General features: G+C 41.4%; 2 protein-coding genes across 5 annotated transcripts; one reads left to right on the forward strand and one right to left on the reverse strand.

Annotated features, from left to right (window-relative positions):
- Positions 1-243: 243 nt before the first annotated feature.
- On the reverse strand, positions 244-15661 carry tsku (tsukushi small leucine rich proteoglycan homolog (Xenopus laevis)). Of its 4 annotated transcripts, none has more exons than XM_085245611.1 (3): positions 15356-15661; positions 4625-4936; positions 244-3392 (listed from the first exon to the last, which is right to left on the reverse strand). In XM_085245611.1, exons 1-3 carry the CDS (start codon positions 15377-15379, stop codon positions 2652-2654), a joined length of 1077 nt encoding a protein of 358 aa, XP_085101737.1. In that variant the 5' UTR covers positions 15380-15661; the 3' UTR covers positions 244-2651. The 4 variants fall into 4 exon arrangements, with proteins under 4 accessions (XP_085101737.1, XP_085101738.1, XP_085101736.1 ...); XM_085245612.1 differs by lacking the exon at positions 15356-15661 and adding an exon at positions 11787-12133; XM_085245610.1 differs by lacking the exon at positions 15356-15661 and adding an exon at positions 10927-11230.
- A 559-nt stretch (positions 15662-16220) lies between these two features.
- gucy2f (guanylate cyclase 2F, retinal) lies at positions 16221-27109 on the forward strand. The gene is made up of 18 exons (XM_085245614.1): positions 16221-18122; positions 19060-19361; positions 19660-20014; positions 20116-20200; positions 20708-20804; positions 20943-21068; positions 21306-21386; positions 21936-22112; positions 22252-22408; positions 22494-22643; positions 23827-23975; positions 24083-24246; positions 24357-24549; positions 24662-24836; positions 25761-25859; positions 25949-26043; positions 26119-26204; positions 26896-27109. The coding sequence occupies exons 1-18, from the start codon at positions 17381-17383 to the stop codon at positions 26975-26977; spliced, it is 3315 nt and encodes a 1104-aa protein (XP_085101740.1). The 5' UTR covers positions 16221-17380; the 3' UTR covers positions 26978-27109.
- Positions 27110-27778: the final 669 nt, after the last annotated feature.

A 27778-nucleotide genomic window follows, 5' to 3' on the forward strand; every position in this document is an offset into this window, starting at 1 on the left:
CACAAACCGCAGAGATCTAAGCTTTTCCTCGTGTCCTGCAGAGACACACCCTTTGCTGTGAGTCAGGCACATATTGCACACACTTTCTATGAAAAACTGGAGCAAAATGTTAAATGCGGCACAGACACTGACACAATATTTCCTCGCATGCGATTCAGTTTTGAATGTGTTTCATTTCCTCGGCCGGTACACAGAATAATTGTTCCCATTCTTACGTCACAAAGAATTAAAGCAGTCAAAGGATGTAAGAATAGTCACATTTTATATAAAGTTATATACAGCATAGTTACATACATACAAATATAAAGTCTCCTCCACTTAAACTGAAAAGATTGGATATGCTTTCAAATATCGCGCCTTTACAGATTGCAGACATCAATAAAACCCTAATGTGCAGTCTTGAGGCTGCACTGAATGCCACAGGAATGCCAAGGTAAGCACAGCGCTGCTCGATGTTTAAACATTAACACATACTGGCATCTTTTCATCACCAAGTATGTGATAACAAGTGATAATAATACTGGATATGAGCCAATCTGCTATGAAAACCATCCCGCTCAGATGGAGGACAATGTGACCGGGAGTAACAGCAACTCCAGGTCTGCACGGTCGAGGACGCTTACGTCCTGTTTTGTAGTGTAGCTGTGGAAAGGAACAGTTCAGCTCGGGCTCAATGGGCACAAAAAACAAGCAAACAAACAAGCAAACAAAAAAATCAAGTAATGAAATGGTCATTTTGTGGGTGTAACAAGGAAAAGAATTTTACCCTCAGCATGTGTAGCAAGACTTGACTTTGTTTCCCACGCACTTAAAGGAATCTGCTCCCTGGATTCTAGAGTTCAATGTTTTTTGGGGGAGTTGTTTTTGTGTGAAATACTTGCGTTAACCAGCAGCCACTGTTGGCGTAGCTTAACATTAAGACTGAATACAGGGTTATACGAAGACAGCCTGGTTCTGTACAAAAAAGTGAGAAAATCCAGCAAATGAACGGGTTGTATCTCTTGTAGGTGGACTGTGTTTCCATGGAATAAGCAAAGCAGGCAAGGACATGTTAAATAAACCTTACTTCAAGTGCTGCAATGATGGTGCTTGTGATTCTTAATCACCGGCTGACGATTAAATAGGTTTGAGCGCTGGAGATTGTTAGTGCTACGCAGGAAAAGTTGAGCAATAATCCGTGGGATACTGACAGAATCTGTGAATGATCTAAGAATTTGTAGCATCTGATGTCATCAACAGCGGTAAGAAAAGCAGTTTTTCTTGGTATCAGTCTCATTTCGGTGGGAGTGCGTGGAACCAGTTTTCGGATCAGGCACCGGTGGCTTGTCGGTGGAAAGCTGGTTCTTCCAACAGAGCTAGTCTGCTTTCTCTGCGTCCAGTCTTTGAGCAAAGATAAACTTCATTCTAAAAACATAAGAGTGGTATCAGTCTTCTAAAGAAAACCCTCCCCTAACCTTTTCTGTCAAGCGTCACATTCAATATCACATGAAAAATCTTAGTGGTCACCGGTCAACAAAAGTCCCTCAGTGCTGTCGTTCTCAGCAACACTTTGAAGGAATGATATTTTCCAAAGGTTTAAGTGCATTATTATAAAACAATACCGCAAATCTAATAAGTGCAATTAAATCGTAATGTGGTCCGCTTTGAAGTACACTCAAGGGATTTAATAACACACCACTCTACTTTTGGCCCAATTTGGGAAGAGTTTTTCTCTATTGTGGGGTTGCTTTTTTGATAATTCCCAACATTTTATTTTAGCAAAGAGTGTCACAATGCCTTTACCCAAAGTACCCCAGATGGCCACTCCTCTATCAAACACACCCAACCCTATGAAAAAGCCATCATAGGTTTGGAAAAAATCCCATCTGGGGCAACCTGACCATGATCGTCCCATTAGAATGACAGAGGCAGGGCGGACCGCCAGACAAGATGCCAATGAGCAATGAGCCCTGATCTCAACCACATGAAACCTGTGGAGTTCCTCTCCACAGATTCAGCAGCAACTCTGGGCTGCACTGACTGAAGAGTGGGCTGCCTTCCCACAGTGTTCCTGTCCATGAAGAGGTGTACTAGTGCCACAATCAATGCAGATGGCACATTCATTATGGACTGTCTTTTTTCATACCTGCAGTTATGTCACTTCAGCAAAGTATGGTGCTTATATTTTTTGGCTTTTTTTTGTTCATTTGGTCATTATTAAGTTAGGATATCCATTAAAAGCTAATGGGAAGCAATATGTGAGTGGACATTTGCATACTACTCAAACTACACCAGCAAATTTACAAAGAAATGCAGTGGTGTGGTGTAAAATCCCTTGAGCGTACATGAAGTACACTCCAGTACTTTAAGTAATGTATAAACATTGCTTAAGTTGTGACTTCATGACAGGTTCTCTACCAGTTTAGACAACACTGCATTTTAAAGAAAATGTGCTACATAAAAAGAGACTGCGTTTTAAAAAGATACAGCATGTATGATACTTCATGAAGGCTACCTCAGATCTTTAAAAGACGCTCCAAAATATCCCTGTGACTTAATAAGAGCAACACACACACACACACACACACACACACACAAATAAAAGTGTTTTCATCTCTAAGCAAATGAAGGCACAGCTCTGGTATCAAGGCTCCAAGAAGCAGTCCATTCCCTCACAGCACAATGCCGTCTGTGTTACAGGTCAGCACCTCGTTATGCTGGACCTGCCCCATCTGCCGGTGGAACAGTCCCTGTTTCTGGGTCCTCCAGCAATGGTTGTTTCGTCCCAGTGTGATACTCTTAATGCTGGGCAGATGGGTCAGCATGTTAGCTGGCAAGGATGCTACGCCAGAACCGGTCAAATTCAGCTCCTGCAGAGAGTCTAGCCCACTAAACACTGTGGGGCTCAGGCTCTTGAGCTTCGGGTTGTTTGAGAGATCCAGAACTTGCAGGCTCTGGAGACCTTTGAAGCCCATTGGCCTGATGTGTTCGAGTTCGGGGAGGCCACTCAGAGATAAATAAACCAGATCTTTCAGCTGAGCAAAGGCTCCCTCTGTGATTTGTCTGATGGGGTTTCCATCCAGATTGAGATACCTCAGAAGAAGTCCCGCCAGGCTCGGCACGCTCGACAGCTGGTTTGACGACAGAGTTAAGCTCTGGATGTGTAAAACTCGGCCGTACAAAGCAGCAGAGACTGAAACAAGCTTGTTTTGAGACAGATCCACACTAACAGGTTCACCGTGAACCTTGGAAGCAAACACCTCCAAGTCAAACTCCCAGAAGCTGTTGTGGCTGAGGTCAACTTCAACCAGCGGGAGCCCAGAGAAACAGCTCGGCGAGAGGCTCTCCAAGCTGTTGTGGCTCAGATCCAAAGACTCCAGATAACGCAGCTTGGACAGTGCGCTGGGGCTTATCTGGAAGTATGAAGGAAGGAAACAAGTTAACAAAGATAAAAAGAAGGAATAAACACTGAGCAGTAAGCTGCAAGTAAATATTTTCATTTATTTTGTGAGACTGGTGGAGCCTGCACCATAATGGGACCAGAAAGGGCAAATACTTGAGCTGTTATCTCTGACGCTAGAAGAGGTGTTAGCTACAGAGCTGCATGTCCATTGTGCTCCATTAGCGGTCCAGTGAACTGTGAAAAAGGTTTTAACTGGCTTCGTCTATCTCTCTCAACACCCCGCTCTGTGTATCAGGCTCCATCAATTTTGTGTCCTTAAAAACTTGAGATAACACTCCAAACTAGCTGGCAGTAGGGAGCAGGTCTGAGCTGCGTATGTCTGAATCTAAGTGAGAATAAGCTGGTAGAATTTACAAAACACTGCAGATTCAGCCCAAGTTATAAATCTTTGTTTAAAAAACAGGCATAAAAAATTTGACTTTGACTAGGCCAAAAACCTTCATTTTGGGTTTTTTTTTAGCCATTTAGAGGCTGACTTGCTGGTGTGTTTCAGATTATTGCCCTGCTGCAAAACACAAGTGTGTTTGAACTTCAAGGCTTGAACTGATAGCCGGACATTCTCCTTCTTTGGAATCTTTGGCAAATCATGATTTAACAGGGGACAAATCCCTTGTTACACAAAGCCAGGTAGGTTTGGACAGCTTTTTTTCCCATAAGAAACATTCATTTAAAAACTTCATTTTGTATTTACCCTGGTTATATTTTACTAATATTAAAAATTTGTTTGATGATCTGAAAGAAAAAATAAGAAATCAGAAATGAGGAAAATACTTTTTTTACAGCACTGTACCAGAAGATTATTACACTAGTACTATAATCCTCCCAATTGGAGCGTTGGCGTGCTCGATGGGTTTAGGTTAAACTTTTAGGTCAAACTATTGTAACTCTTGAACTACTGGCTCAATAACAAAACTTCCAATGGCTCCTGAAAGCAGCAACTCTGTGCTTTTCAGTGATATAAGGGTCATTACGGTAATCCCAGGCAAGATGCCACATCAAAATCTGGGCAAATAACACAGAAAGCAACACAGCAAATGACAAAAACAAAACAATTAAAAAAAAACAAAAAAAAAAAAAAAAAAAAAAAACAGTAAAAAGAACCCAAATGCCTGAAAAACCACCAGTAAAAGTTTAGTCTTTAGTGGGTCAAGGACATATATAGGAGTTCTTTAAACTACTTACCTTTGTAATGTGGTTGCTGCTGAGGTCCAAACTGATGAGGGTGGTGTAGCCTGGACCAGCCAACATAGTGTCACTGAGTGGGCCCATTTCATTGGAGGACAGGTCCAAGTGAGCAGTGTCCAGCGGGATTGGTATGGGCATGGAGGCGCTGGGTCCCAGCCCTCGGCAGTCCACTTTGGTCAAGCTGAAGCTGTCGAAGAGACCAAAGCTTTCCACTTCACAATGGCAACCAGGATGGCAGTTCTTAACGCCGCTGGACTGGGCGTCCGCCAGCAGCGAGAGACCGAGCCACAGCAAGAGAGCCATTATTCTCTGGAGAGAGAACAAATTCACTATTTACATTAACAGCCCTCTTAACAACACTCCTGCCTGCCAGGTTAAAAACGGTTCCTGGGCACAGTTGCCATCTGGAGAAACTGCACCTCTCACTCACCATCAAATCCAACCTTGCATGAACTACCGAACAGAGTACCTGGATTTTAGAAATTTGAGGAGCTGTGAAGGCTTTTGTATAGCTCTGAGAAAAAGACTTCACGCTTTTATTTGTGCAACTTGAGTAGCCCCAATTTCCCCCTTCTCTGTCTCTCTCCCTCTCTCTTTTGGCTTCCCAATGGGTGTGACCTAATTTCTTTGATCAATGAGTTCATTTGCACTTTCTTAGTCAACTCACTAGAATGCATACGCATAGTTATAAAACTGAGTGTATTGTAAATCTTTGATCCATTTTGAAATTAGGGAGAAAAAAAAATAAGAGAGATGTGCCCACATCCTCTGAGCCTCGGTGTATTAAGAAGACACAGTCAGAAACTATTTCTCCTTCTGAAATGCTATTTCTATGTGACTGCACTGTAAAGCACAGCAAATACGGAAAGAAACTTTATAAATGAAATGACTGAAATTTAAAAATTGCTCCACAATTTTAGAAAGCCTTAAAAAGAGAATAAATTGCAGAATAAATATATAATAATCCAATAAAAATACTGCAAAACTGAACCAAGACCAAACCAGAGAATAGCCAGTCATACCTATATTCAGCTCTTGTGTGCTCCCTCTGTGTGTATCGGAATGAATGGGAGCTTAACAGTGTCTAGTCATGCAGTTCAACTAAGGCAACAAGTACACTCACACACACACACACACACACACACACACACACACAGAAAATGGACAGAGGTTAAGAGTTGTGTAATAGTTAGAAGTGAAAAGTCATGGTGAAGTTGTTGCATGCATTACACAGAAGAGTATGTGTTAAAAGATAAAACCTGCAGCTTTGCACCAGTATAGCTATGAGAAAATGACACCCTTGCCCTCCTGTTTTTAAATAAGTAAACTAGAATAACTGTCATGTTGTTACAAATTTAAAAAAAAAAAAAAAAAAAAACTCTTAGAAGTTCCACTTTTTTATTGGACATTACCAAGAGCACAAAATTCAGTATGAATGCATTTAATTTTAAGGCTTTCCAATAAATGCAAAATGCATTTTCAGTAACACCTAGAAAGAGTTAAAATTTATTTCCCTTACATTATGTATGAGCGTGAGGAGCGTAGTTACACATTACTTGCTGTTTAACATATGCGTGCCGATTACAACGGGCTCAAAGTCTGCTCAGCCAAAGCCGCTCACCTCTGTGCAGTGTTTGGCTGTTTTGACCCCTGTACACACTGCTATTGGTTAATCTGTAAAAGCGATAGAAAGCCGTGACTGTGCGTTCCAAGTGCGGACTGTGCACGTCCCCCGAGCTGCACGTTTTGACCAGACATGAAGGGGCACGTTGGAACGCTGAGTTCTTTACAAGCAGCACAGTTCACATGCAACTTTATTTTTTTTAAACTAAAAGGCTCATTCACCCAATCACACACACTCACATAGATGCATCAGGAGCAACTTGGGAGTTCAGTATTTTGCCCAACAGTTCAACATGCAGATGCAAGTAGCCACAAATTTGTTCATCCAACTTTCCAATTGGTAGACAATTTACCTCCTAAGCCACAGCTGCTAATGAATTCATTCAAGAAAGATCTCTCTGAGTCTACATTTAAAATCTTATGTATGAAAACTGATTGTCATAAAGAATGGTTTAGGTCTACTGATTTCCCAGTTGAAGTGCATTAGCAACACTGTTTACTTTCACGACAAACAATTTTTATCATTGTTTTTTATCAATGGCTTTTTTCCCCCAGATGAACACAAGAAAAAAAATGAAAAAACTTTGATGAAATGTACGACACTTTTGTCATCAAATAAAAACTAGATGAAAATATTTTGGAGATACAAAATCCAATCAGAATATCTTTTTTTTTTTTTTTTTTTTTTTTTTTAAATGGGAAATGGTACAGCTGGCTCCACCCATGTGTGGGCGGAAGAGAAGCGCAGACATAAGGACAAAATTCACATTTAATATCAAGGAAAATAAGACTAGGACTAAAACCGAATCAAAATTCATTAACACTGGTTAGCAGACCATAGAGAGCTAGTTTCTATTAGTTTCAGACTTGGATTTAGTTTTTATTATTTATGATTGTGTGGAGGACATATGTCAGAGGCAAGATTTCAGCACAGGTATTACAAAAAAAAAACAAAAAAACAATTAAAGCAGTTGACTCTCAGTCTTGTAGACATCTAAAGTCTCAAAAAGCAAGTCCATGAATGTCTCATAAGGCAAGTTTTGATCAAATTTAAATTTCTTCCAAATTTTTGTAGTTCACAGAATCCTTTCAGTTTATTTCAATTTTTTTCAAAAGGTCTTTTATATTTATTTTAGTTACCTAAAATGTTTTTCACATCCAGTTTTAGTAAACTAAAATGACCTTGGTCTGTTGTCAGATGGAGGCAGTGACCAAAGTATGTGGTACAACCGGTCTGTGGGCTACTCGTGCTTGTGCTGTTGCTGGTTCACCAGCCAGGCGTGGAAAACAGTGAGGTTATAACACATAAAGTCCTCAAGTGAGTGTTAGAAGCAATGAAAGCACTGCTGCCACCGTCTGTACTTTTCATACTGTCCATCCATCCATTCGCTTCCGCTTATCCTTTTTTTCAGGGTCGCGGGGGGCGCTGGAGCCTATCCCAGCTGTATTTTTGATATTCAATGTTTTTTTTCCAATAAGCTCAATTATACAGGTTTTTTTTATGAGTTTACAGGAGCACATTGAACACCCCTAGATGTAGGCTCTACGTAGGCACACGGACACAGAACTTTTACTTCAGCCCAACCTGGAACTACAGAGAGGAATGCTATAGGCAGACTATGGCTACGTCCACACTAATGCGTTTTCGTTTGAAAATCGTTTTCTCATCGTTTTCTCTCCGTTTTGGCCTCCCGTCCACACTGAGACTGCGTTTTGAAAACGCTCTCGAAAACGAATACACTTGAAGACGGTGCTTCGCGTCGCAGTGTTGACAGCGAAAATGGAGACTTTCGAAAACGATGACGAATTTTAGTCATGTGATGCAGTCATGTGACCAATTCAACAAAGATAGCGGAGAACATTATACAGCAGTTGTTTTGTTTGCTCTCAATTTTGACAGCCCTATTAAAGATTGATATCAGTTTGTACATGCTTCAAATAATTTAATTCTCACTCTTTTGCAACTTTGTACTTTTGTGTTACTCGCAGCAACAACTCCACCTCATTGTTAGTCCATTTAAAAAAAACTTTTGCCACGACGTTTCAACGAGCCAGAAAGTAAATAAACGGCAGACAGAAATGAGGCAGGCCGAATCTTCTTGCGTTTCACGCATGCGCAATGCTGGAAAGTAAGCGTTTTTGGCTATTTCAATGTGGACGCACAACTCTGTGAAAATGACTGAAAACGCTAGTGTGGATGCGGAGCGTTTTCAGACGAAAACGTCATTTTCAAATCTATCCGGGCTAGTGTGGACGTGGCCTATATGTGGAAAACTGTAAAACCAAGTGCTCTTCAGCAGTTTGTCACTTCTGTGGTTATCCAGCCACTTTCATCAACCCTTCTCCCCCTCCTCCACTGTTCGCTCCCTCCGCATTAGTGCTGAACTTTCTGCGCCAGGTGTGCTTCCCAGCTTCTTGCCAATAAATCTCAGCTAACAGCAAACCACTGCAGGCAGCGCCTCCAGATCAGACACATTCTAACTGCTGCAATTATCCAACAGCAGCACGAGCTACAAAAGCCCCCCTGAGAGGGCAATTGGCAAAGGACTGTGAAATCAGCCTCCGACATGTTCTCGCTTTCAGAGGACTTCTCACACCTCTTCATCCCGTGAAAGCCGCACATTAACCTCTGCTGGCCCCTGAGGATTTATCAGCCATTAGTTATATATGAACACATGCACAGTGATTATTTTTATGGGATCAATCTTATCTTTGCAAGAGTTTTGCAAAATATTATCACACTGTTGCTCAATTTGCTGTAGTGTGATCAGACTTATCAGATAAATGTGTCAAAAGTCAATCGGAAAGCATCGCTTTTATTTGCCTGCAAGCAAAATCCTTGTGCAAGTTCAAATAAAAGATTTTCTACTATGTCTTCTTTATCTAAATGTAACCAAATTTGTAGAATACAAATATACTGCAGGCACATTTTAAAGCGTTACTTATCTAACTATCTCTCTATTTAGTCCTCCCATTTAAAATGTATTCATTTCCATCTGAGTCAGACCTCTTTGAGCCCCCAATGCGTTTAGCATCCTCCAGTGCTCTGATGTATTCGTTATGTCACTGAGACTTCTCTGTCCCAATTTAATCTTCAAGCTGAAGACTAAAAAGTGTGTAATTAGAAGATGGATGCTGCACTAATCCTTTTAAGCCAAATTAATGCATGACAATGAGGTGGAGACGAGAAGTTTGAATTAAACCAGCACTGCTTAAGTGTTTTAAAACAATTAGGTGCCAATGAAACGCCAGCAGTTCTGGCGAATAAATAAAATCTGAGGCAAAGAGACTAATCACATTCATCCCAATGCACTCTGAAAAGCTAGCAGGACAGTACTTCAGAATAAAAATAACTCGCTGGATGTTTATCTGGATGGCCTCTTTACACAGGTAATTGTAGTATGTGATCATTTTATACACATATATATTAGTAGAAATTACCAAAAAGTTTACAAGGCTGGTAGAATAATCATCAGCAGGTACAGCATGAAAATGCTGCTTACATAGCCATGCAGCAGTAATAGTAATCTAGTACTGTAGCCAAAACTAGCTGCCTGAGACATCAGTCAGTTAGTATCAGCCCATTCAACCAGGAAAGATTAACTCTGGGTAGTTTAGAAGTAGTGTCATTCTGCAATTTTCATAGGTTTACATCTCTTGACTAAGCAGGTACTAAACACTAAAATAGTCTTTATCTTGCCAGCTCCTTACAAGGTCGGTTTTATATTTGATAACACAAATATGGAGGAAAGAAAAAAAAAAAACACCAGATAACTCCTCCCCTGCATGTACTCCCCCCTGCATGTACTCCCCAGGTGGTATCCTCTCCTAGACCATCCTGACTATTTGGAGAAGGTAATTTAAGCTGCTACCCCTTTCCCCCCCAACAGGTCACCACATCACATGGTCTTTTTGTAGTGCTTTTACTGCTTTTAGCTGTCAGTGTGATTAGAAAAATGCTACAAAAAGTTTAATTCACTGCATCACATTACCTCTGCCTGATAAGATATAACACTTCTATACAGCCAGAAGATGGCAATAATGAATAAAGAAATTAAGAAAAAAAAAATGGAAAAAAAAACCTAGGACAATAACGTCAGTATGGAATTTCACAAACCTAAAAGGCTACGTCTTTGATACCGCCTGTGGATTTGTTGCTGCTATACAAATAGTACAACCATGCAGGAGGACATGCAAAGGGTTGGTGTGCCAGAAGAGGATGCTAAGGACAGGGTGAGATGGAGGCAGATGAGCCATAACCAAAAGAAGAAGATGAAAACACAAAGAGGAAAAACAGGCAAAGCCAAACACAATTACAGCAAAGGAATTTTGAGAAAAAAAACTACTAATAATAACAAATAGGCGATCTAGCACAAACCTTACTGCTGGGTAGCGTTAGCATAAAAACCCCAAACTCTGCTACAACTGTGCACTGTTGGCCAAACAGTGCTGTTTCTTGAATTGCCCATCCTGAGCGAGAAAGGCCAAATTTCTCCAACGCTGTCCAGATTTAATCTTGTTTTGGCCTGAAGCTGAAATCTGTCAAACAGGCCAATATTTCCCCAGCACTAGCCCAATCATTTCCACCTTTCTAATGCAACTTCAATATACTGTTTGTTCATTTTTTGTGTATATATAGAAAAAAAATAAAAATAATAAAAATAAAGAATACTCACCGATTTAACAATGACAGTATTGTTGGAGGGGACATAATCAATATCGGCTCCAAAAAAAAATATATTGGTCAAGCTCAAAGGAGGGGATTTGGACTGCATCAGTAAATGTGAAGAAAATGTGAGTGCAGAGCTTTTATTTGCTTCTATTTTCATCTATATATCCTCTTCTCTCTCATTTATGGCTTTGTGTCAGTGTCAGAGTTTCTCTTCCTCTTTTTCATCGTAAAAAGCCGACCAAACGCTCGCAAAAAGTGCCGCAGCTCTGTCAGCATTGCCACAACTTAAACCGTCGTGCCATGCCCTGCGAGAGGGGAGGCGGGTACCCACGCACTGCACGGACACCTCTGTCTGCAGATCAAATTTCCTGCAGCTGTACGTGGCAGAGCTGGGGGTGGGGTGGGTTGGGGGGGTCTTTTGCTTAAATACACTAGAATAACTTTTTTTTTTAAAAAAACCTCACATGCTCATTTCCAAGAACAGTTTACATACTTTTATTGCCAACCCCGCCCCTCTCAGCTGTCACTGCAGCTCTGCGTGTCACCTCAGCGCGCATCGTTCACAGCAGACAAGCACCATAAAGTTTATTTCTCCCTCTGTGTCCGGACAGCATGAGCTAACGACACGCAAGAGCCCGGTCGGGTCAGTCGGGACACCAGGGGCGGTTTCTTAAACAGAGGCAAACGTGAAATCTGAGCTGGCCAGATGTCTCACCCTCCTCTGCTCAGGGCTCTCTGTCCGACAACATTTAACAGCTTGGAAGACAAAAAATAAGCAGACGAAGAAGGGAGAGGGTAAAAAAGAAGAGGGGGAAAACGCGACATTGTTACTTTTCTCATTACTCTGTGTTTCCAGGAACTTACTTTGGTGCCTTCCATCCAGGCAGTCCGCTTTTCGGCTGCTTTTTTTCACTTCACCGCTCCCATTTTCCAGCCCCCCGCCGCTCTCTCGTGTCCCGCTGGCTCGTCTGTCTGCTAGTCGTCATGAGCTCTGCAAAACCCCTCTGACAGTATGCTCTGCTCCGCCGCAGTAAACTATCAGGAGCTGGAAACACCGGGACACACTCGTCTGTTCCCATCCTCCTCCATTCCGCTTTAGCGCCCACTTAAAAAAAAAAAAAGCTAGCTAGAAAAAAACAGCACTCTTCCTGTTTGTTACCGCCAAAACAAAATGTTTCAAATAGAGCTTACAGAAGAATTTATTACATTTTATCGACTATATTAGAAGCACGGGCCTTCAGGATGGCTTTTTATTATTAGTTTTTATTAGCAATTTTTTAATAGCGGATAGTCAGCTAGGTTATCTCGGCTCCTGTAGCCATGGTTCCTGTACAGGTTAAGATGTGCCCTTAGCTAGCTAATCTCTATACAGCAACATATCATAATCATCTTAATAAATCTATTTACCCATTTCGTATTAGAAACGGGGAGAATTTACACACTGAAACTGTTTCAGAGGTCTCACCCAGGCTCGCTCTGAAAGAAATTTAAAAAAAAAAAAGCTCACGTTTTTATTTTGAAAGGATCGCTAGTACGAGTTTCCGCTTTCTCGATGCCGAGCTCTGTGCGCCCTCTAGTAGCAGTGGAGAAAAACTAACACGCGCGGAAAGAAACGCTGAAAGCATGGTTGCGCAACAAGGCGGTTTGTTTCATTTGGCTTCAGCCACACGTCTTGATGAAACTGATAAAAAAAATAAATAAATAAATAAAGAATAATAGTTCATGTGAACAGAAACCCAGACCTTTCCTGTCGCGCTTTTTTTGCCTGGTGTGCAGGCAAATAAGTTTGAGGCGTATAAGACAATGCCTACAGAAACGGTTATCTGTTTAATTTGAACATATTTAATAGATATTTACTTCCAATATGACAGGGGAAGTCTCATCGTCCAAATACAAGCATGACAACTAAATAAATAACTAAGTCAACCATCCTACACAGGCCAAATCTGTGGAGATTTTGTGTTACACCCTGTTATCCTGACATGGAACACTTCTCTCATAATGCAGGAGCAAAAACACAGAGGTCAAGTGTGATAATGAACATCTGTTGGTATGCAAACAATGCTGAAGGGCTCTCTCTATCTGCACCCTTAAGGTCCATTGTTTTCCTCGTGAGAGCATTACAGCACCATGGCACACACCCATACGGTTACCCGCACACACACATGCACCAGCACTCCCAGGGGTGCACACAAACTGAGGCCAGCATTGAGGAACTGTAACTATTGTTTTTTCCCCGCAAACAAAAAGGCACGCAGTACAGTAAGTTCTGCAGGAAAGCTGGTCATATTTTTTGCGTGTTTTGTGCAAACACTGTCACACGCATAGACCTCTTGCATCTTTTTTTGGCAATAAAAGGGTCTTCAGGTTTGTCAAAAGATCAGAACTTGCTCAAGACCCTAACACTAATCCTAGTCTAATGAAATCAAACCAGTAAACCAGCTCTCTTTCTTCTTGTTTTTCTCCTGCTATGGCATACTGCTTATTAAAAATGCCACCAAAGGATTAGAAGCCTGCTGAACACAGCCCCCTAGGCCCAGTTGGTCGAGGGAGGCCTTGAGTACTGCTTGAAATGAAAATGAAACATACACCAACCAATGAAGAGATGCAACATGTACCAAACTGAGACAAAAACATCTGCAATAAGAGACAAAACGACCCCAAAGATACACAGAATAGTTCAAAAAGACCGAAATGGAACATGAATGTGAGATAAACACAAGCAAAAGTGCAATATAGCCAAAGCCGAGCCACACAGTCGCTGCAAAGAGATTTCAAACAAGGACACACAAAGTGATACAAAATCACACTAAGTGTCTGCAGGACACATCATTGGAGACACAAAGGAAATAGAAATCACTTCTGTGTGGTTTGCTCCCACTGCGAGTTCAGGTGTTTGGGTAATATGAGTGGGTGCCTTTTGTGCTCAGGGAGCATTGTTTCATAATCTGTCCATTCTACAACAGTCATAACAGCCAGAGTGAACCTAACAACAAGTTTGTGATCGCTGGGTCGTTCTGTTATTTCAATGTCAGTGTCAACTGTGGAAACAGTACAGGCTGTAAAATCCTCCTTGGTTACAATCCCAGTGTTCAGGGGCGTGTTACAGTATCTGAAACTGAAAAACATTACTTATCATTCATGCTATTGGGATTTTTTTTTTAAGATAACAAGAAAAACCTTTAGTCATGTGGCAAAATTCAAATAATAGATTATGGGGTAGGCAAATGATTAAGCAGGTGGAGATTAAACCTCCTGAATAATGTTTGCAGAGGAATAAACCAGAAGGGTAAAACCAACATCGCTGCTCAGATGTTTGAAAAGAACAAACGCCCAGTTAGGTTTATTCAGAGCAACGTGCTGCAAAGGCCAACCATTTAGGTTTTTCGAAAAATAGTAATAAAAGTACAAGGACTCAGAGGCAGTTGTAACAAGGCATTACCAAAAGTTAGAGATCTTGCTCATTTCTTCTGTTAGTCTATTCCAGTTATACCTGTTAGAAGTTCAAATCAATCCAATTTTAGCAGTGTCCAGTAAAGACATCTGAGAAAAAAGTTACATATGACACATTTTTAAATAAAGTAAAGAAAAGAGATTTTTAAAAATCCATTTACTGTTAAGTTATTCTGACAGCTTTAAAGTGCTTAATAAATTCATCAGAGCACCACTGAGTGTGAGGTTTGGTTAATAGTTAATTCACCAGTATACACAAGCTCTTTGATTGAAATCATATACTTATTGTCAAATTCACTGAGTTACAAAACAAGGGAAAAGAAAAAATAGTAAGCCACATTAGTATTATTTTTATATTACTTATAATACATATTTACTTGAATTCGTGAACAAAGACAGTAGTTTAAGTGGTTGAATGTTGTGCTTTGGCTAAAGTAATAATCATCATCATCATAAAGAACTAAAATATTTGAGTTTTCCTGATTTTTATTTTATTTATTTATTTTTTTGAATAGGTGGTTTAATAAATTTGTACTGCATATGCGTCTAACTGAGCATGTGCAGAGGAAGTGCAATGCTCGGGCTTGATTTTGCCTTTTAGTGTTAAGTGTTATAAACCAGCCCGTGTTTCAAATGTCCGTGGTTTTCCCTTTAAGGAGGGTTTAACTGTGAGGGAAACAATAATTTTCTTTACTGAGCGGGTTAATTATATTAGGTTATATTAGCCAGAAAGTCTTTTGACGTCAATGGGGGGAAATATGAAAAAGCAGTGGAGGACTTGTCCACTAGATGACACCAGAGCTCATTAAAAAAAACACTATGCGCTTAAGTTTAAAAAATATATATATTATTACTTTTTTATTATTATTTTATTTATTCATTTTTTTCTCACTTTAATCACAGAAAATAACAGCTGCAGTTTTGCTGACCCCGTCACTTAAATATAACTTGGCTCCCTTAAAAAGAGAATTGTACTTTACCTTGCTAAATGAAGACTTTGGCATGACAGAACAGAGCTCCTAAAACTCAGAACAACTTCTTTAGCATAAGTGTTTGGCTTGTTAGTGGGAGTTTCTGTGCCTTGGACGACGCAAAAAGTCCAAGGCCTTTGAAAATACTCTCCTCCCTGGTGTCTCCATTACTTGTCTCCTCCTTATTCTATTTTATCGGTCCAAAGGCATGTTTATTCATCCTTCTCCTTCGTGCCCACACTGCATTTCCGTTTTTCTCTGCACAGACTGCATATTGTGAGAATCTTTCGTGAGGAAACGTATCGTCTGACTGTGCTGATATTTATTTACGTGTGTATTTATGTATTTTGACTTGGTTGTCAGTTTATTGTCTTGCAGATGCTTCACTGTGTCCCCACAGAGCTGCACTCAGAAGCAGGCCTGTGCTCGCTGTTCATTGGACGGACTTTGCGCTGTGTCATCATTTCTACTCTCTATTCCTGGATGGAGGACAGCGTTGTCAAGGTGTTACGTTTAAGAGGCTCTCCAGCTTATGTGGGATATGGGTCAACAAAGGTGGACTCAACTTTGCAGCTCCATGTGTGTGTGTGCACAATTCATATATATATATATATATATATATATATATATATATATATATATATATATATATATATATATATATATATATATATATATATATATATATATATATATATCTGTTCATGAAAAGTCATGTGATGATGTCTTATGTACCACCACCGTTGGTTTGTTTGTTTGTTTGTTTGTATTCATTCATCCACCCTCTCCATATTTCGTGTGTGGATGTGGTGACAACCAGCTGCTTCTGCCAGGCACAGGCTGCTTCACCAGTCATAGAAGACCGAAAAAAGACTGACGCAGGCAGAATTCGTGAGACCTGCAGGGAAAGCCCTTGTTAACTCTAATTACTCCCACTTCGCTAGAGTTCAAATTCATTTAATCCAAGCTGCACCGTGCGCACATTAGGCCAATTAAAGCGCTGTTCACTTGCCTCGGTGCACCTTGGCTGAGTTGTCTTGATAATGACCCGTTTGCTTGCTAAATGTTTGTCTCTGTGTGCACACGGAGGACCTTCTTTTTCTCTTTTATACGAAGAATGAGGAAAAATGAATTTGTTATTACACTTCTAGGCAAAAAGGCCTAACCTGGACCACAGCAAGGCTTTCAGAGTGCGCTAAGGCCTGCTGTCAATCCTCTTATATTGTGCCTCACTGAAAATGGATTAGTGAGTAACACTGGTCCCGGGTCACTTTGGAGGGATTTGATTGATTGGGCCTGTAGCTGATACTGACCTCCTATACTAACATACTAAATCATTTCCCCTTCAAATTATTACAAAACCAAAGAGTTGTAATTTTTGGGGGAGGGAAATTGCGCTTTATTTTTTATTTTTTATCGAAAGGAGGAGTGCAGGATTTAAAAAAAAACTTCGATCTGGAATACATCTAATTTTCTTTTCACATTTACACGCTAAAGAAAAAAAGACACGAGTGGTTTTGCGTCCTTTTTTAAGAGACATGTTGCCTGTGAACAGAGCTGTTTGTGGAAACGCGCAGGAGCCCACAGAGACGCTGACTGCAGGACGTAAGTAGCTCTCCAGGGTGCTAAAGTTGTCTCCACACCCCCATCTAGGCGCTTTTCGTGACACTTTCAGCCCGTAATCCCCACACGATGACCGGCCTGTGTCTTCATCAGAGCGACACCGGGGCGAACAGGTAAAGGTATCGGGGATGGTTAGTTGGCGAGTGTGTGTGAAGACAGAACAAAGAAAAAAGAAAAGAAAGAACGCAGATCCGAGTGGGTATCTGTAAGATTGTCTCATCGGACCCTGTCCTGATGCCGTTACAGACATGTGGTGAGTGCTTCAGTTGTGCTTAAACATCTGTGAACGTTCAAATAATACTGGGCAAAATGGAGACTTGTGTCTGTACCCCGGTTTGCAGGTGTCAGAGGTGTGACTGATAACTGATAGTGAACGCAAGGCTTCACTATCTTGGTCACCGTGGGAGGACAATGCAACATATTGCTCCAAATTTCAGATGGCCGCTGTGGGAGTCCAGCCATTCGTGTGTGCCCGTAATTAAAAACAGACACACCTTACCGGCTCTGCCCTTTTACAACTTTCTGTTATGGGTCCTGCTGGGAGTGCTGACGTTCCCTTGCTGCGTCCGCTGTTTGATATTCAAAGTTGGGGTCCTGGGGCCCTGGAACTGCGACCCTGTTTTTTACAAGGCCCTGCCTGCTGCGGCGGCCAGGCTCGCCGTGAGCAGGATAAACGGGGACGCCGCTCTAGATCTGGGCCTCAAAATGGACTTCATCATCGTCCAAGAGCCGTGCGAAACCTCGAAAGCGCTCACGGCATATATTTACTACGAGGGCATAGCAGACGGACTCGTTGGCCCCACCAACCCCGGATACTGTGTCGCAGCGTCTCTGCTCGCCAGGAACTGGGACAAGGCTCTCTTCTCATATGGTTGTGTCGCCTACGAGCTGGAGAGCGCCACGGCATACCCAACTTTTACCAGGACAGTGCCGTTTCCCACCGACGTGTTGTTCGTAGTGTTGAAACACTTCAGATGGGCCAGCGTCCTGGTAGTGTCATCCAATGAGGACATCTGGATTGACACGGCTGTGAGGGTTGCTTCTGCTCTCAGGAGCAAGGGGCTTCCCGTTAGACTCGTCGGATCTATGGGCGTGAATGAGACGGAGGTGGAGAGCACGATGAGGAAGATCCAGGATGCAGGAGGTGTCAGGGGTGAGTGTGTGAGAAAAACAGTGCTCCATAGATGATTATATGCAGTCTGTGGAGGGACAGGAGAAAAGCACCCAAGGTACAATCTGTGCTGTGTTAAAGTTGTGAAATTGTGGTATGGTTCTAACGCGCAAAGGCTCTGATATTTTGGCCATGCATTTATATTTGTTACATAAAATCAGCAGTAAAACACAGCAGTGTAAATAAGTAGCATACCCTTCTCTTTCTCTGGTAATGGACCTCTATCTGTTATCTGTCGCTTACTGCCAATATTCTTGCCCAAAGGGGAGATTTTCTAAAAAAAAAAGGACATTTCGTGTGCTCAGTTTAGTCAAACGAGGTCTCAAAATAACAGTGGCCACTGATTTATATATTTATTTATTTTCAATTCAATTTTATTATTAAATCACAACAGCAGACACCTCGAGGCACTTTATATTGTAAGGCAAAGTCCCTACAATAACACAGAGAAACCCCTAACAATCAAATGACCCCTTCTTTGACCAACTTCTGTTACAAAACACTGGGAGCAAACATCATTTGACATTAAAGCAACTTGCAGAATGGCAAATGCCAAACCAATAGATCACCCAACCAGAGTACTGCCACACCTCAGCTGTTCTCCAACACCTGAGCCGGATGCCATTTAGATAATTCAGGTTTGACCTTGTGCTTAAAGCGAAGAACGGCACCAATTTAATTAATCTGCTTTTTTTTTTTAAAGACTTTTATTTTGACAATAAGAAGCTGCAAAGGTTTCAAACATTTCCTCTTAAATTTCTGGCACGTTTACTGCAGTTAAGATATTTCACACTCTCTCCATTCAATAAAAAATAAGGTGCTTTTCCCAACACAGCATTTGTTCATAATAGTCCTGTTAGTGCACCACATATATTCATAAGGAATTTGTAATGCTTTGTGTCTTTGCTCTTCATTTCAGTCATCGTTATGTGCATGCACTCAGTCTTGGTTGGAGGTCAGCAGCAAGCTACTTTCCTCCTCACAGCACGCAAGATGGGTCTGACTTCAGGGAAGTATGTGTTTGTGCCCTACGACGCTCTGCTCTACAGCGTGCCCTATATGAACGTCTCCTACCTCCCTCTGCAAAACAGCAGCAACCTGAGAGAGGCCTACGACGCCGTGCTCACTATCACAGTGGCCTCGGAGCCACTGTCCTTCAACGAGGCGTTTGCTGCGGCCAAGAGGAGCAAAGAAGTGACGCTGCCCATGGAGCCAGAGCAGGTAGGAAGCCAATTCAACTGATTTCACTCACAATGTCCTCCTTGTTTGTTATTCCATCACACATTGTTGCATATCATGACATATATTGGTGCAAAGGCTGAGTCATTAGACAGTTATAATGTTTCCTGCTGTCTCCACACGCATATTATAGAAAAACATAATCACATGCTTTTAATAATAATATATGACTTTCTATATTAATTATAAAATATCCTTTTTAGCAGCTGTAAATGACTGAAATAGGAACCCCGTCATGTTTTCTGTTACAACCTTGCTAAGCCTTCGCTTGAACCTGCAGGTTCATCCGCTGTTTGGGACCATCTATAACAGCATCTACCTGCTGGCCAAGTCCATCCAAAATGTCAGGAAAGCAGGCATGCAGCTGTCAGGGTCGAACTTGGCCTATTTCAAGCGGAACATCACTTTTAATGGCTTCAACCAGGAGGTCAAAGTGGACACCTCTGGGAGTGTTAAGACCAACTACATCATCCTGGACTCTGACAACAGGGGCAGCAAGCTGTACCAGACCTATGTAGTGGACCTAACATCAGGGGCACTCCGTTTTGCGGGGAGGTCCATAAATTTCCCCGGAGGGTCCCCTCCTCCCTCTGACTCCAGCTGCTGGTTTGACCAAGGCACCATCTGCACAGGAGGTATGAGGCTCTGGTGTGTTTGTGTAAAGAGGTGTGAGTTTAGCCAAGTCTACATTTTGTCATTTATCCATCAGTCTAATGCATACCACTATGGTCCTTAGGTGTGGAGGTCACCTACATCATAATAGCGTTAGCAGTCATCTTCTCCCTGGCTGTTGCGGGGCTCACAGTAATTCTCTATATCAGGTAAATATGCAAAGTCTTTTTTTTTTCCAACGATGCCTCCCGCTTCCAAGCCTATATTCAGAGATTTGAAGTAGTGTGATCTATACCATGTGGTATGATGTGGGTAATAACTAATATCATCTCCAGAATCACATATTATGCCTCTTTGCTTGAGAAGACATGTCTCATGTATAAAAGCTTGAGAATTAGAAATGTACTTTTAACTTAGAGCTCATCTCTGGATTAAAGACAGTCAGACACACCAGAAGAATCTACTCGAAGAACTATAAGCATTCTCCTTTTTTTAGATAAAATGGTGAAAATTTGGGTTTGTTCAAGCCACTATTATTTTTACTTATTAAATCATGACAGCAGGGAATATAAATTTGTAGCAAAACAGAAGAAAAAAAGCGTTTTTCCAGATGTAGACATTTGAGGGAGACATCACTACTTCCCCCGTATCGTTTCTGAGATTCAGGGAATTTGTTGTATGTGTGCTGTTTACCTATTGTAAAATCACTTTGGCAGGAGGAGACTTCATCAGATCCAGCTGGTCAGAGGTCCCAATCGGATCCTCCTGACCTTAGAGGATCTCACTTTTATCAACCCTCAGCTTAGCAAAAAGGTAAGTCATCATTAAATTAGACTAAAGCACACCGTTCCATCATCTGTGCGTTTTCCACATCGTCACATTTAATGTCTGCCAAGCACAGCATGGCTCTCATTTCTAATAAATCTTTAAATGGTGTTTGATGTCATGCAGAAAATCACTTTAGAAGATCTGAGCGAGTCCAGGAGCGCTCTGGAGGAGAAATCTGCAGACCCCTCACACTCTGTGAATAGCATGCAAACAGAAACTCATGAGACCACTAATGTAGCTGTGTACGAGGTAAGCTGAGTTTACATCAAATATTCACTAAAGCTTCTTAACATAAGCTGGTGAGTAAGTGAGGAAGGTAAGGGAGATCCTTGTGTAACATAATGTCTGGGCCAGTGACTCAAGATGCTTTATATACAAAATTAACACATTTCAGTGGAAGGAGGTTGACTAAATAAGAACCCTTTATGACTCTATCAATGGAGAGTTTAATTTCATATAACAATAATATCATGCTTTTGCATTTAGGGCGACTGGGTTTGGCTGAAGAAATTCGAAGAGGGCCACTTCAAGGAAGTAAAACAAAGCACCTCCAGGATTTTCATGAAGGTAGAGCAGCATGTCCAACTTGATGTCACGTAAATGCATATTAATATGCTTCAGGAGACATTTTCTGCTTTCTGTGTCTTCAGATTTTTATGACAATTTGTGGAAGAGAGTGATCTGAGAGCAAGTTAGGGTTAGAGTCAGAGTGAACTCTATTGTTGTCTCAGCCCAGTATGGATATACAGAGAGATGAAATGTGACGCTCCTGGTCAACAGCATACACAGAGGGCAAATAGCAAGACATTGTGCTCTGACACCACTATATATATATATATATATATATATATATACAATACAAAATACAGTGTATACAAATATACAAAATATAAATGCAAAATACTGTGTTATCAAATGGTACAAATACAAATATAAACTATACAGTGTTATTGTCATGTGTCATTTCAACACAATATTTAGGTGACATGTGCTCTCCTGTGTGACCCAATGATGAATGAGAAAAAAAACCTGAATGTGTAATTCCTGTAAATATTCAGACTGAAAAATGTGTATGATTTTTTGGTCATCTTAACAAACTGCAGCTACTTTTCTCAGATGAAGGACCTGAGAAACGAGAACGTAAATCCGTTCCTGGGCTTCTTTCTGGACTGCTCCATGTTTGCGATGGTGACGGAGCACTGCTCGAGGGGCAGTCTGCAGGACCTGCTGAGGAACGAGGACGTTAAACTAGACTGGATGTTCAAGTCCTCCCTCATGCTCGATCTCATCAAGGTGATAAAAAAAAAAGTCTTTTAGAAAAGAACCGCTTGCCATTTTTTGAAGGGAAGAAAACAGCAAGAGTTTTATTAAGTGTTTTTAGTTGTTTCTTTATGATTGAATCAAAGTGTTATTTGCATCTGAATCTTTCTAGGGTATAAAATATCTTCACCACAGGGACTTCCCCCACGGCAGGCTAAAATCCCGAAACTGTGTGGTAGACGGCCGTTTTGTCCTCAAGATTACTGACTATGGCTTCAATGAGCTGCTGGAGTCTCAGAAAGCTCCTTTAGAAGAGCCCCCACCTGAAGGTACTGTTTGCTGTGCTGTGTTTTACACTCAATATACTTTACTGAAACAATGCCAGAATCTAAATGTTTCCTTTGTTGTACTTAGATCTGTTTTGGACAGCACCAGAGTTTCTACGCGACCTTGCAAATTCTCGCAAAGGGACATTTAAGGGAGACGTGTACGGTTTTTCTATCATTCTTCAAGAGGTGGTGGTGAGAGGGCCACCGTACTGTATGCTGGGACTGCCACCTGAAGGTGTGTATTCATCACAGAATACTCAAACAATGAGTTATTTACTTATTTAGTAAGGAGAAGATGGAGATATCTGATTTTGGTTTGGCTGCCACCAAAAGCTGTCTTTCCACTTCAAATTCAGTTAACAGAGTGTCAGTACAGAGATAAAAGTAATAATAGTTTTGTATTCTGTCATTTGTTTTTAATTCTGCTTAGTGTCAGTTAGTCTCCCGTTTGATTTCTTTCTTGTTTTAGTTTAATGTTCATTAGTTTTAGTGTTAGATCTGTTTTTTAATTATTATTGTATGGAGGGCATGTGTCAGACGTTAGATTTCGGAAAATCCACAGAAGTTTTTGAAAGCATTTGTACGGTGGCCCTGAGAGGCCAAACGGACTGCAACTTAAGAAAACACCAGCAATAAGAAAAACGCTGCAAAAGCACACAAAATACAACGGAAATAGGAAAAATGAAAACAGAAATAGGAAAAAACAGATTTCCAAAAGCACAAGGGAAGTGTTGCTGGGGAGACAATAACCCGACAGACCAGTTGCAGGAACCAAGAATTGCGCTGGGAGACACTTAGAAGAAGTGGAGGATCTATCGGTTTTGTGAGGAAAGAAAAGATGAGGTAAGTGTGTTAACCTAACTATTAGCCTAAAAATCCATCATTAGTATTATATGAATCATGATAAAACACGCCTACAGTGTTTTGGGTTCCTGCAACTGGTCCGTCAGGTTATTGTCTCCCCAGAAACACTTCCCTTGTGTTTTTTCCTATTTCTGTTTTCGTTTTTCCTATTTCCGTTGTGTTTTGTGTGCTTTTGCAGCGTTTTTCTTATTACTGTTGTTTTCTTAAGTTGCAGTCCTTTTGGCCTCTCAAGGACACCGTACATTTGATTCACAGTGTCGTAGACCCCCACAGTCTCAATTAACAATCCCTCAAAGGTTTATCAGGGAAATTCATATAATTTTATCAAACTAGCAAACAGTAAAATTATATTACCTGTATATTTTTACTTAAGTTAGTTTTCCAAGTTCACAAAACTGTTTCAATTATTTTAAAATTTTTGTTTAAGGTTTTATTTAGTTGCATTATTTTTATTTCACTTAATTAAAATGTTTGTTTTACAAACAGCTTTAGTTTTTAGTTTTGCTTTAGGCACCTGTAATAACTTTGGTATTTATTCATCCCGTGTTCTCCAGAGATTATCCGTAAGGTGAAAAAACCTCCTCCCATGTGCCGTCCTACTGTGGCTCCAGACCAGGCTCCGCTTGAATGCATCCAGCTGATGAAGCAGTGCTGGAGCGAACAGCCTGACCGCAGACCGACCTTTGATGAGATCTTTGACCGGGTTCGTTTTTGCAGACGACCTCGTGGCCTCATTTCTTTACTTCATCTAAACTATTTAAAGAGCTCTATACATATTTGTTTAACATGACGCCGTACTTTTTCCAATAGTTCAAGCTAATCAACAAGGGTAAGAAGACCAATATCATCGACTCCATGCTGAGGATGCTGGAGCAGTACAGCTCCAACCTCGAGGAACTCATCAGAGAGAGAACAGAGGAGCTGGAGGTGGAAAAGCAGAGAACGGAGAAGCTGCTGTCTGAAATGCTTCCACCGTCAGTCAACACTCTCACACAATCCTGCCAGCATGAAGTTTGGAAAATAAATGTACCCCTACTCCATGATCATCTCATTCGTCCTTTTTTTTTTTTCTATTTCTGTCCAGTTCTGTGGCAGAGGCCCTGAAAACTGGTGCCACAGTGGAGCCAGAGTTCTTTGATCAGGTGACAATCTACTTCAGCGACATTGTGGGTTTCACCACCATCTCCTCGCTCAGTGATCCCATTGAGGTGGTCGACCTCCTGAATGACCTCTACACACTATTCGATGCTGTGCTCTCTAACCATGATGTCTATAAGGTCAGGGAATAATATCGCCTGATAAACACCCAGTTTCAGAGGTTACTGGTCTGAAACCTTTGACTTCCACTTGATTTGCCCTTTCACTGAATAAACTTCTTGATTTGTCCAGGTGGAGACCATCGGTGATGCTTACATGGTAGCATCAGGCCTGCCTAAGAAAAATGGCAACAAGCACGCTGCTGAGATCGCCAACATGTCTTTGAACATCCTCAGCTCAGTGGGAACCTTCCACATGCGACACATGCCGGACGTGCCCGTCAGGATACGAATAGGAATCCACTCAGGTGGGCGTGGCAGTCTTTGGAGTCATTATCAGCCTGACAAGCTTATCAGGTAGAATCCAAAGATGAATGTGCGTCGCTGAAAGAGATTTTAGAACAGGAATCCACATAGTAGTCCGATCGTATTTATTCATTTAGAAACAGTATATGTTGGCTACTGTGGTGCATCGTACAAAATAACACAAGAACTAAAAAAAACATAACAAGACTATGACACAGGTAAATATACTGTGTAGTAAGTATAAGAGTTGCAGTCTTGGCAGTGGACTTTGCAGTGCTTTCGGCTTGATGCAGAGTCAATGGACAAGCATTAGTTCAGGTAGACACAGGCAGTCACAGCTCATTGCCATGCCAGCCCACATCAGCTGACATCTCATTGTATGCTTGAATTATCCTTTAGCAGGAAATCCACGTCATAGCTTACAACATAACCCCTCCAAACCCTACGCTGTAACCTTCCACACCAATCAGAGGTGCTGCGGGCTGCATCAGCCTGATTAGTAGTTGCATTTCCTTGGAGGTGTGCATCAGGTTAAAGTTACCCCGCAGGGTTAAGAGGCATTTCCGGGTATGTTATTAAGTTATTTGCTGCTAAAGCACAACTCAGGCATTATAGTGCATGGTTTAAGCTACTTTAGTTTGCCCACAGTTGCTGCACATCTGCAGTCCACTCCACTGCAACCCACCTCTGGCTCAGCCGCTCAATTTCATGTTTAATCTCTCTCGTATTTGTTGTTATTGATGCATGCTCTGTTATGAGGTGGGACTCTTAATGCTTCTCTCCAAGTGAGTGATGTAAAACACCTCAGATACTAAAACTTTCCTAATTGAAACCATGGGTTTCACCTTTAAATGAAAACACCACTAGTAACGGACATTTTTCCATGAGTGAATGGAATGATTGGACTTCTGTTGTGTATTTTGCAGGGCCCTGCGTTGCAGGCGTGGTGGGTCTGACTATGCCTCGGTATTGCCTTTTTGGAGACACCGTGAACACTGCCTCTCGTATGGAATCCACTGGCCTGCGTACGTGCGATCTTTGCTGCATCGTGGCATGTTTAGGTTGACTCTGTTGTCTGTATATTGTCTTTATATGCGCTTTATCCTATCCTCAGCTTATAGAATCCATGTAAATATGAGCACAGTGAAGATCCTCCACTCTCTTAACGATGGTTATAAAATAGAAGTCCGAGGAAAGACAGAGCTTAAGGTAACACTTTGGGAAGGACTTACTTATTTACTAAAAGACCGACTGCACAGCTCTGAGTTGTTCTTTTTGTTGCAGGGTAAAGGTATTGAGGAGACATACTGGCTTGTGGGGAAAACCAACTTTACAAAGCCTTTGCCAAAACCACCAGAGATTAAACCAGGGTAAGAGACAGAGTCTCGCTTTTCATTCGCTCACTGCACCGTCACAACAGCTGAATTTAAAGGGAAATAATGAAATGTGTGCGATTGTCACAATTTGCCATTGAAGTCAGATTCATGAGTCACTTGTAAACATCTTTTTTTTTTCAGATATATTTTCAGAAATGTTGCTTTTCATTAGTGTGATGCACACATGTAACTTGTGTCCTGCCACTCATGCAAACTGCAACTATCCACATGTTGCTTCAGGCAAGACAATCACGGGCTGAACCCTGAGGAGATAGCTGCATACAGGAAAAACAAAGCCGAGAAAAAGGCTTGACCTTCTTAGTCCATACACAGGAGGTATAGACCTGCATGCCAGCTGGTGTTGTGCTGTAAAGTGCTACCGTGATGAGATTGTGCGCATAAATTTCCCTTATAGATATCTGGATCTCACAGATTGCTTGTGGTCTGGCAGTGCCACATTAATCTTTTGATCTTGTCGTATCTTCTTAAGCAGATTGGGGAAAGCCCTCTTTGTTTAGTGCATTCGTTTTCATTGTGGCTGGCTGGTGGTTTGTTTTTGTTTTTTTAAATTTACTGTGTTTGTAGCAGCTCTCGTTGTGTTTTTGTGGATCCTAGAGTACTCCCTAAAATTGACAACTGCACAAATTACAGCCATGATTTTAACACCTTACTCTGTGTCAACTAGGGACAACTGGCAAGAGATGGTGACAGAGGAGATCAAGACTCATTTCCGCAAGGCCAACAGGCAGGTGGACAAAAAGTTGTGAAGGCAAGGAAGAGAAGGAGAAATGTGGAACAAGCAAAACTAGAGGAGAGGAAAGGAGAGGAGAAAGCATCAGGAGGAGTAAGCATCCATCCAAATAGAGACAAAGAGCTGGGAGGGGCACGCAGAGGACAGAGAGCACCACCCAGCTTCTCACTGTGGCTTAAGGCAGACTTCTTTAAGAGGATTGTCCATCGACCGGCTAATCTGCCTGCAGCCAGCGCAGCAAAACACAACGGTGCTAATGTAATGAGAGTTACCTGCCTACGTACCTGCTGCCAGAATCACGGGGAAAGTGCACCACTCCTTCATGATGGATGCACTCGCTCACTCCTCTCTGCACTCACCGGCCACTGCGTGGTCACCTATTACAGGGCAATCAGAAGCTCACTTGCTGGAAAATTTGAGTGCCCCAAACGCCTATTTCAAAATGAAATGTTATCTTTTTTTCTGGTGATTTTATCTGTTTTTAGTTTGTTATAAAGCTCATAATATAGTTGTCGAGACTGTTACTTAGCTGTGGCTGAATTCTAAAACTGGTTAGCCATTCAAAGTTTGAGGCAAAAGCTGCTACTGTATGAAAATAACAAGATGAGAGGAAAAAAAGAAAAGGGTCGATCAGTTTTTTTTTCTACTGTCTTGAAGCACATGACAAAGTACATTTAAGCCCATGCCTACAGTTTTTTTTCTTGAAATATTTAACAAGTATAAATAAGGAAAAGTACGACTCATTTTTATTTCGGTCATGAGGAGGAAAATGGCCACTTCCTTTAGTGAAACATGTCACTGTTTCTAATGTGCTCAG

The sequence above is a fragment of the Mchenga conophoros genome, linkage group LG14 (genome assembly GCF_057382185.1).
Source record: "Mchenga conophoros isolate Kocher_MC1m ecotype Shallow Benthic linkage group LG14, M_conophoros_male_GT1.1, whole genome shotgun sequence".
In the NCBI taxonomy this organism is placed as follows: domain Eukaryota; kingdom Metazoa; phylum Chordata; class Actinopteri; order Cichliformes; family Cichlidae; genus Mchenga; species Mchenga conophoros.

Coding starts and splice junctions, on each gene's coding strand:
- tsku (XM_085245610.1), bottom strand. CDS start 11,079: ATGAAAATAGAAGCAAATAAAAGCTCTGCACTCACATTTTCTTCACAT. Junction 4,937..10,926: donor ATACTGTCATTGTTAAATCG/GTGAGTATTCTT, acceptor TTCTCTCTCCAG/AGAATAATGGCTCTCTTGCT. Junction 3,393..4,624: donor GCAGCAACCACATTACAAAG/GTAAGTAGTTTA, acceptor TCATACTTCCAG/ATAAGCCCCAGCGCACTGTC.
- gucy2f (XM_085245614.1), top strand. CDS start 17,381: ATGCAACATATTGCTCCAAATTTCAGATGGCCGCTGTGGGAGTCCAGC. Junction 18,123..19,059: donor GGATGCAGGAGGTGTCAGGG/GTGAGTGTGTGA, acceptor TCTTCATTTCAG/TCATCGTTATGTGCATGCAC. Junction 20,805..20,942: donor ACCCTCAGCTTAGCAAAAAG/GTAAGTCATCAT, acceptor GATGTCATGCAG/AAAATCACTTTAGAAGATCT.